This window comes from Benincasa hispida, chromosome 11, assembly GCF_009727055.1.
Source record: "Benincasa hispida cultivar B227 chromosome 11, ASM972705v1, whole genome shotgun sequence".
Taxonomy (NCBI): Eukaryota; Viridiplantae; Streptophyta; class Magnoliopsida; order Cucurbitales; family Cucurbitaceae; genus Benincasa; species Benincasa hispida.
Genome location: NC_052359.1, coordinates 35,190,890 through 35,201,602, shown reverse-complemented (window position 1 = coordinate 35,201,602; position 10,713 = coordinate 35,190,890). Strand labels below are relative to the sequence as shown.

The following is a 10,713-nucleotide window of genomic DNA, read 5'->3' as shown; positions in this document are numbered from 1 at the left end:
TAGATATGCATTTTTGTGAAATACTATGGAGTTATACTTTCAAATATGAAGTTTCTTACTTAATCAAAGATATAATGTTTTTTTGTGTGTATAATCTCAAGGATTTTATGTTGTTTAACAATATTTGTACATCCCCAAAATGACCAAATGGGTGAAGAATAATGTGACTTTTAAAATATATAGCAACACTAACTAGTCTAGAAGGTTCTTGACGTATCTACCATATGACATAAAATTATAAAGTAGATTTTTCTAGAACTATGTTGTAGTATGAATAAATATCTCAAAAGAAAAAAAAATCTAGAAATATTCGAAAACAACCTTAGATTTATTAAATTCTAGAGAATTCCTTTAGATAAGAATAAACTAAGAAATATCCAGATATTTAGAATCCAAGAATAATCGAGAGAGATTCTTTTGCTTGGGGTCCAAGGATTTCATGCCTATAAATAGGAGGTGTAGCTCCATTTGTAAGCCAAACAAGCAAAGAGAGGAAGAAAGAAAAGCAAGAAACTTTGAGAGAAACTTTGAGTAAAATGTAAGTGTATCTTGAGAGAATGAAAGAGTATTCTCTCCAAAAGTGTCCATTTTTTTAAGTTCTTAATAAAAGTTTATTTCTTCAAAAGAGATTGTCTCTCTTTCTTTTGTACCAATTTCTTCAATAAGTGATATCATAGCTTGGCTAGCATAGATTGTTGTGGTGAGCTTCTAAAGATCGAGTACAATTTAGGATTGTAAAGCTTATTATTTGGGACACAGCTACTCGTGGAGTGCATTGATTACTACAAGATGATGGGAGACATTTAAGTTGTTAAAGGAATCAAGAAGTTCAACACACAACACTACAAATCATGGTCCACATTCGTATCTCCAAGGCCAAGACTTGTGGGATGTTGTGAGAGGCATTGAAGTCAATCCACCTGAGGATACTGCCGCTTTGAAGAAATGGAATATCGAGGCAGGTAAGGTCATGTTTGCAATTAAAACTACAATTGATGAGGAAATATTGGAGCACAATACAACAGAGATGCCGAAGAAAGCATGGGACACGATCACCTCACTTTTCTCAAAGAAAAATGATGCAAGATTGCAGTTTCTAGAGATCGGGCTACTGTCAATTGCTCAAAGGGAGATGACTATCATCCAACAATTCACCAAGGTAAAAACTCTATGCCATGAAATCTCTTATTCTACTTCTGCTATTTCAGAATCAAGAATGAGGAGAATTATTATCCATACCTTAAACTTGAATATAGAAGCTTTATTGCTGTTATTCAAGATTAGTAGTCCAACCTTCTTTGATTGACCTAGAAAATATGCTTGCCAGTAAAAAAAACATTGGCTAAGCAGATGTCAGAGGTCACATTAAAGAGTAATTAGGAAGAAACGCTCTTTAATAGCCAAAGAAAAGGTCATTCAAAATATCAAAGAAAGTAGAATAAAAAAGAGATGAAGAAACTCCCAAACACTCTAAAATAGGGTGAGCTAGTAAAACTAATCAAAATCACAAGCATAGAAAAAAAGGGGTGAATGTTATAACTGTAGAAAGATATGCAACTATGTCAGTGACTATCGAAGAAAAAGGCAGCAGAAAGCAACTTAGTCACCTCCCAAGCTGAGAGCATCAGTGAAGAAGAATGGGATGTAGAGGCATGCTTTGCAACAACAAATCCCAATCCCCAGTTCGCATCCAATGTGGTGGAGAATGAAGTGTTGGCTGTCCATGCAGAAGAGGTTAATTATGAAAATGATTGGATTGTCGATTTAGGTTGCTTTAACCACATGATAGGAGATAAGAGGAAGCTGCAAAACACATCTGAGTACAAAGGAAGCCAAATTGTTGTAACTGCAAATAACTTGAAGTTTCCAATAGCCCACGTAGGCAAAACTATGATAATACATCACTCTGATTCCAATCAAGTGGAACTGGAGAACTTATTTATGTGCTGAATGAAGAAAAATTTGGTATCAGTATCTCAATTGACATTAGCAGGCAACTTCATCGTGTTTGGACCTGACGATGTCAAGGTGTATCATAATCTAAAGTCAATGGTATGCCATTAATGGAAGGGCGAAGAATGGACTCCATCTACGTTATGTTAGCAGAGACCGCCTACATGAATAAGACACAAAAGAATGAAACAACAGATTTGTGGCATGTAAGACTTGATCATGTTAGCTACAACAAATTGAAGACAATGATAAACAAGTCTATGCTTAAGGGGCTGCCTAAACTTGATATCAAAGAAGACATGCTCTAAGCTGGTTGCCATTATGGAAAGGGACATTAAATGCCATTCAAGGAGTCCAAATTTAGAGCAAAACAACCATTGGAGTTGGTGCATTCTCATGTATTTGGTCCTGTCAAGCAATCTTCAACCAACGATATGCACTACATGGTGACTTGAAACTCGAGCATATGGGTGGTAGAGAGATACAAAGCTCGACTTGTGGCTCGGGGGTTTTCAATAATATGGCTTGGACTATGATGAGACGTTCAGTCTTATAGCAAATCTCACCACTGTTTGAGTCTTATTAACACTTATTGCTAATAAGGGATGGAAGCTGTGGCAGATGGATGTTAAGAACACTTTCTTAAATGGAGAGCTAGATCGAGAAATATATATCGAGCAACCAAAAGGATTTGAGGATGAAACTCATCATGACTATGTCTGCAAGTTGAGAAAAGCTTTATATGGTTGCAAGCAAGCACTAAGAGCCTAGTATGGGAAAATTGCAGAGTTTCTAGATGAAAGTGGCTTTGTAGTAGCTCTAGCAGATTCTAGCTTATTTGTTAAAGCTCAAGGCTCAAAGGTCAAAATACTAGTCCGATTTGAAATGAAAGAGCTTGGAGAAGTAAAGAATTTCTTTGGACTAGCGTGGAACACTTAGAAAAAGGATTGTTCCTCGAATAATAGAAGTATGTAAAGGATATGCTACAGAAGTATGGTATGAGTGATTGCAAGCTAATATTTAGACTGATGGAGGTTAACAAAAAGTTTTGCATACATGAAGACAACGATCTTGCAGACTCAATGATGTATAGTCAGTTGGTAGGTAGTTTAATCTACCTTACCTTAACAAGAACTGGTATCTCATAGTCGGAGTTGTAAGTTGTTACATGTAGAATCCGAAGAAGACTCATCTTGAAACAGTTCGAAGAATTCTAAGATATCTAAGAGGAACAAGTGAATATGACATTTTTTTATAAGAAAGGGAAGGACTATAAGTTCGAAGGATTTTGTTATGTTGATTATGCAAGAGATCATGATACACGACGATCAACTACTAGTTACTCGTTCAAAGTTGGTTGTGGAGCAATTTCTTGGTGTAGCAAGAGGTAAGCAGTAGTTGCATTATCTATCACAGAAGTAGAGTATAGAGCAGCGACCATGGCAGTACAAGAGAATATGTGGATAAAGCAACTAATGAAGGATTTCCACCAAGAAGTTAATCATGCAGTGACTTTATACTGCGACAACCAATATGCAGTTCGCTTAGCTGAGAATCCAATATTCCATGTAAAGACTAAGCATGTGGAGGTACAGTACCACTTCATTAGAGAAAAGGTACTTCAATAGGAAATTGAGATGAAGCCAATAAAGATAGAAGATCAAATTGCAGATATATTCACAAAAGGGCTACAACAAATAAACATGCAAAGTTTCGACAACAGCTCGAGATGATTGAATGACCCATAATAGTTAGTGTTGAGAGGGAGTGTTAAAATATATAACAACACTAACTAGTCTAGAAGATTCTTGAAGTATCTACCATATGACATAAAAATGTAAAATAGATTTTTCTAGAACTATGTTGTAGTATGAATAAACATCTCAAAAGAAAAAAAAAATTAGAAATATTCTAGAACAACCTTAGGTTTAAAGAATTCGATAATTCCTTTAGATAAGAATAAACCAAGAAATATCAAGATATTTAGAATCCAAGAATAATCTAGAGAGATCCTTTTTGCTTAGGCTCCAAAGATCTCATGCCTATAAATTCCAGAGGTCTAGCTCCATTTGTAAGCCAAGTAAGCAAAGAGAGGAAGAAATAAAAGCAAGAAAGTTAGAGAGAAACTTTGAGTAAAAAGTGAGTAAATGTGTCTTAAGAGAGTGAAAGAATATTCTCTCCAAAAGTATCAATCTAAAATATTTAAAAAAATGGTGGAATGTATCTTCTCTTTGTTTACAAGATATGATACTTAAGGTACTAATACATAATTGTATAATACAATACACTAGGAAAAAAGTTTTTTTTTTTAAAAAAAAAACCTAAATAATAAATCCATAAAGAACTTCATGTTAAACAAATCGGAAACCAAAACATATAAACCCTAAACTCGGACTAGAATAGTCAACATCTAACATCAACTATTATAACCACAAATTATAATAATAATAAGTATTATAGCCAACTATGTACCCCAAAGAAAATGCACCCTCTTGATTCATCCCAAAGCTTGAAGAGTAATATTAGCCATCATTTTAAACAGAGGAAGAGGACACTTAGTAAGAATATCAACCTTAGACATAAGAGAGGCATGTCCATAGAGTGATAAGCTCAACATAACCAACTCCCAAAGAGACAACCTAGAAGACAAAAACCCCTCCCAATAAAATGGTTCCAAATCAAAAAATGCATCAAAAAACCTCCTCATCCCATCCAAATCAAGCCTCACCAAAGTTTCCATCCCAAAGCAATAAAACTCCCTCACACTTCTCTTCTCCATTGGCCACACCCCTTCCCACACCCTACCCTGCAATGCCCTCCCTCTGATCATCCTCCCGCCGCCACCGAGCCCCTCGGCGGCCATTCTCGCAACCCTCGGTGCTGCCGCCATTCCTCCAACCACCGCATACCCAGTCGCTGGATTCACCATCCCCGCCACCCCGCCTGCCGCCACCGCTGCCTGAGGCATCTCCGGTAGAGGCCCCCCCATCGGAATCACACACTTCTCCTCTTCTAAAATTCTCTTCACCTTTATCCCCAAGTGCCGCAGCCTGGCTGCCATCCGCCTCTTCACCTCCGTGTACGGAAGCGCCGGGCGACCGACAAGGGAAGTCTCTTCCATAAAGATTAGATTGGAATCAAATGGCATTGCGTAAAGGAATGTTGGGGATTTTTTGTTGTCTTGTCTCAAGTATGGCTCGTTCCCCAAATGGGTGTCTCTCCAATCCATTAGAACCATTTTGTTTAGATCGAATGGGTGGCGTTCGACTTCTGCTAAAATTCCATGGGCTATTTGAAAGCCACAGTTTCTTGGCTTTGATTTTGAGTACTCTGTGAATTTGCTTGCGAACCCACTTGCGTCGATCACTAAATTTGCTTTTATTTCAGTTCCGTCGTTGCAAGATACTGAAGATTCGAATTCTTGGTGCTTAATTTCCCAGACTTTGGCCTTGTGGAACTTTACCCCTTTTCTTACACATTCCTCCATTAATTTCATCTTAAGTTTCTTCCTGCTCACCTTTATTGAAAACATTGGAACAAAAAGTTTATATAGAAGGCTGAATTATCAAATATACCCATAGTTTTAATTATTAACTTTTAAAACTTTCATTTTTCATATTCCAATTTATTTCACAACAATCTTGTAACTTTTGCTATTAATGTTATAGACAAAAAGTATACATCTAGACATATACATGAAAAAGATTAAAAAAAAAAAACATAGTAATATGGCACTTATTTAGCTATGACTATTGTCGTTTTCATTCACGCATCTAATTCTTTCCTTCATGATTTTTTTTCTTTTTTTGTCCATTCTAATCTTCATATATTTTTTTATTTTTTATTTTTATGTTAAAGCAAAACAGAAATATACTATAACTTTTTTGGCGATAAGTTTAACGGCAAAATCCATTAAGAAGGATAAAAAACAATTTTGGTCTATAAACTTTCATAAAAGTAACAATTTAGTTTATAAATTTTAGTTTTTAATGATTTAGTCATTGTATTTTTTAATTTGTAACAATTGAGTCCCCAAACTTTAATAAGTAATGATGTAGTTTCTATACTTTATAATTTGTAATAATTTAGTCCATGTTGTGAAAATTTTCATCAAAACTAAGTGTCAAGTTTTATTATGTGAAAACTTAGCTTTATAGTTTACAAATAGATTCGATTCCTAATTAGTTTACCAATCTACACATACAAAAAATTTCATTAAATCATAATAATATTTTTCATGATAGGGACGGAATCTTTACAAATTGTAAAGTATATGGACTAAATCGTTATTTACAAATTGTTACAAATTTATAATTATAAAGAATAAATTGTTAGCATTAAAAATTAGGGACCAAATTATTACTTTCATCAAAGACTATTTTCAAATAAAGAAAAATGAGTAACTTATTTACAAATATAAAATAATTTCACTATCTATAAGTGATAGATCGTGATGATAAACATCTGTTAGTGTCATTGGTAGATGTCTATCACAGTCTATCACTATACAGTAATATTTTGCTATACTTCAAAATGTTTTAAACAATTTTATCATTTAAAATAATTATTCTTAATGACAAGCACAAAAAATATTTTCCGACTTAAAATTTTTTTTTAAAAAAATAATACTAAAAAAGCAGAGGTACAATCGAAAACCTACAATCGTGAATGGGTGATTGGTTTAAGAACAAAGAAGATGATTGGGGTTAAGTGGTATGAGCACCTGAGCGTAGGGGCGGTCCAAATACTTGACTTTCCGATCACTTAAATACACCGTAGCCATGGGCCAAGTCTTGTGGAAGCAATCTTGGAACCCCAAAGCTTCAAACTCATCCACCCAAACGCCGTAGTTATTTGGCCAAGGAGAAAGCGGGGAAGGATCCATGCAACATACCTTGATTCCGAAGCCACCGAGCTGCTCGGCGAGGCGGAGGCCAGCGGGGCCAGCGCCGATGACCACCACGTCGAAGCGGGAACGATCGGAATAGGGATGAAACAAGGGGAGATCAAGCTTGAGGGGCTCGGGTTTGGACTCGGGTTTAAGGTCAAGAAAGTTGCCAAATTTGCCAAAGGAGCAGTGGATTTGGAAGTGGTTTGTAGATGGTGAGTGAATTGGAGAAGAGGGGAGTTGGGGGAGAGAGAATGGTGAGAGAAGGGCTTGGGAATTGGCCATTGAAGTAATGGAAGTTTGGGGAAGTTTTTCAAGTGTAATAAAATGGGGGAAATGTGTATGCTCTAAAGGGGAATCTAGAATCGCCACCATTGAAAACATTCCTTTTTATGTGTTTGTTGTGTTGGGATGATAGTTGGTTTGATTTTGAAGCTATTAATCAAGAACCAAACCAAACTAATGTTTTAAAAAAATCCAAATCAATAATGTCTAATAAAGAACAAAAACAATAGATTGATTTTTATTTGATTCGGTTTACTATCGGATTGGTCATTGATTTTTGGTATTCTCCTTTCTTCTTCCAAATTTTTATTTTATTTCTACTTTTGTTTTGAATGGATTCTTTTTGCTAATTTTAAATTGGAAAGTGGTCTATTTCTTTTTGTATAGGTTGAAATTTGACATTTTTGTTTTTTTTTTTTCAAAGCACCTTTTAAAATAAAAAACATATAAGCATCATAATTATTGGTCCATTTTTCATAACAATAAATATATATGCACCATAATAATTAAAATACTAAAAAATAGTTAATGTTAGAGTTTACTTTTAAGAATATATATATATATATATCTTCGGTTTTGTTTGGTTTTCTCTAAGTATGAATTTAATTTTATACCTAAAAACCAAATCAAATCGAACTATTGGATCAATTTGAATTAATTTAGTTTTTGGGTTTTTTAATTTTTTTGTTGCATCCATATTATATATGTGTGTGCATAAATTTAAATACGACAAAATGACTTGTGAGGCATTATAAAAAAAAGGTCGGTTGTAAAAGATTTTAGTCAACTTTAAATTACATTTTTAGATTTGGTTGGACAACTTATAGTATAATCGAATAAATTAAGGCATGCATATATCTACAATAGCATCTCGTCCTATACGTTGGCTGAACCACACAACATCTTTTTTTATATATCCTTTGTAATATGGATTTAATTTCAAATTTTGTATTGGATTTTGCTTTATTTATTTATTTTTGAGTTAAAATGTAATTTTGGTGGTGGTGCATGCATTTTTAGATTCTATTTCATTTTAGGTTACGTATTTTTCGAATGTTGAAACTTATTCTATATATTCTAAATTAATATTAAAATTAGTTCTTCTTATTAATTTAAAATTGAATTTTATCAAAATTGTTATGATATTAATAAATTTTATTCAAGAAAAGATATAGTGTACATTTCCAAAATTCATAGATTGAACTCTATTTTTTTTTTTTTCAATAATTGTCTTCTACATACATGTAGAACAATTCTGAAAGTACCATAATTAATTTTTTTTTTTTTTAATCAAGGCATGTCTGCCAAACTAAGTTGGCGCACATTAAAAAGCTTGGTTAGCCTCTTGTTTATAATTCTCAGAGAGTGTTACTTTAAAGATGGGGACTTCCTCAATGTCCCATCAGAAATAATCCCTCGTTCACTTGGAGGAGCATTATCTGGGGAAGAGAACTTTTCTCAAAAGGTTACAGATGGAAGGTAGGGACGGGTGCCACATCTGGATTGATCATGATCCGTGGCTCAACAGGATGGGAATTAGTATTCCTTTGCTTTGCAATAATCAGATGTCTGGAAAATTGGTATATAACTTGTTATGGGGAATGAGGTCATTTGGAATCATGATCCTAAATGACATTTCTCTATTAAAAGTGCCTACCACCAGGCTTTCTCTTCTCTGAAAATCTCTCATGTTTCTGTGTGGAAGTCATTTTGGAAAGCAAAGGTTTTTCCCAAAGCAAAACACCGTGCTTGGAGAGTTATCCAAGACATAGTTCCGACCAAAATTAGTATCATTAAAAAAAGGATCAATGTAAACCCATTGTGTTTGTTTTGTAGGAAAGCTTTGGAGTTTACTTTCCATGCTCTATAGATTTGTAAGTTTAACAAGAGAATCTGGTTTCTCTACCTCCCTAACATGGATAATTTTTTTTATTTGCAAGGATGATTGGTCTCCATCTGAATTCTTGAGATGGATGGTGGAAAACTTGGAGAGACGAATTACTGCAAGGTTATTATTATTATGTGATATCTGTAGAGTTATTAGAACACTATCAATATCAATGGGACTATAGCCTCGTTGGAACAAATCCAAAGTAAGGATGAAAAAATTGCGAAAAAATTGCGAAATATCGTCGAAATATTATCAAAATTGAGATACCGATTGAGAAATCGAGATTAACATCGTTTTTATGGTAAATCGACAAAAAAATCGGCGATATATGGGTAATATCGCCGATACCGCAAAAATCGGCAATATTTTGACTTTGATTAGTCTACATAATTATCAAATTGTCAAGGTAGCTTGGCTGGTTGACAGGCACATTAATATGTCCCGGCGCGTGAGATTGAAACCAACATAAAAGAATTTTTAGTTTTCTTTTTTCCATTTTCCTTGTTGCAATTATTGTGATTTGTTTTTAATTGTCAATACAATTTCTTTTTATTAATTATTGTAATTTATCCTTTTTGTTTTTTCTCCCTTTGTCAATCAGCACCATCATCTCTCTCGCTTTATTTATTTTTTAATTCTCTCACTATATATTTTCATTGTTATGTATTATATAATTTATATTTTGTTATTTTTTCTCTCTCTCTAGTCCATAATCACAATCATCTCTTTACCCATTTTTTTTCAAATACCTCTTGTCTGTTTTTTTCTTTCTTTAGTTTTTCAACTTTTTTTGTATTGAAATCTTATTTTACATTTTAGAATATATTCAAAATACACACTTTTTAGGAAAATATTGAATATAAATTAGACTGATTTTATTCTTGAACCAAATTGATCATGCTTAATTGTAAATTACACCAATAATTCATTTGATAGTAAATTCTTGAACTAAATATTTAATTTAAAATCATTTTTCGATATTCATTATTATCTATTATTTCATTACCAATACTTTTAATTATTGATTGATATGCTTTAAGTCATAGTTTACTACTTAAATAAGTTTATTCTAAATTTTCACCAAAAAACTCATAATATTTTTATAATTTTCGTGATATCCGTGACTTTTCTCGGAATATCCATCGATATTTAAATATTCGTCAATATATCTGTAAATTTAAGTTACCAATATTTACATCGATAACGATATTTTCATTATTAATCCAAAGTAAGTAAAACATGTTCCTTGATGACTTGCCCCATGTGGGATCTAGTAATTTGCAGGCTATTCAGGTCGAGAGTCCAGTGAATCAAGTCTCGTGATGCCCCCTCCCGATCAAACGAATGGAAGATGAATATCGATGCTTCTTGGAACTCTGTGAAGCATTGTGGAGGGATGAGGTGGGTGGTTCGTGACTCCTTTGGGTCTCCCATCTTTGTCGGGTTTGGTGCGTTTTCTCAAGAGTGGCCTATCAAGTTATTGGAAGCCTAAGCTGTCATTGAGGGTCTCAATAATCTCATTTCTCTCGATATTCCTCTTCACCCTTTATTATGATCGAATATGATGTCAAGGAGGTGGTGAACCTGATAAATGGTTACTTGCCGAACTTTATTGAGGTGAAAAATGTAGTTGAAGAGATTGATATATTGGTGAGTGATACATGTCATGAAATGCATGATTTAGGATGATATTTAT

The 10,713-nt window shown here is 33.8% G+C and overlaps 1 protein-coding gene across 2 annotated transcripts; it reads right to left on the bottom strand.

Annotated features, from left to right (window-relative positions):
• Positions 1 to 512: 512 nt before the first annotated feature.
• Positions 513 to 7,253, bottom strand: LOC120090222 (capsanthin/capsorubin synthase, chromoplastic-like). Of its 2 annotated transcripts, none has more exons than XM_039047772.1 (2): positions 6,677 to 7,253; positions 513 to 5,470 (listed from the first exon to the last, which is right to left on the bottom strand). In XM_039047772.1, exons 1-2 carry the CDS (start codon positions 7,223 to 7,225, stop codon positions 4,451 to 4,453), a joined length of 1,569 nt encoding a protein of 522 aa, XP_038903700.1. In that variant the 5' UTR covers positions 7,226 to 7,253; the 3' UTR covers positions 513 to 4,450. The 2 variants fall into 2 exon arrangements, with proteins under 2 accessions (XP_038903700.1, XP_038903701.1); XM_039047773.1 differs by having other exon boundaries at positions 6,848 to 7,253.
• Between the last annotated feature and the right edge of the window lie 3,460 nt (positions 7,254 to 10,713).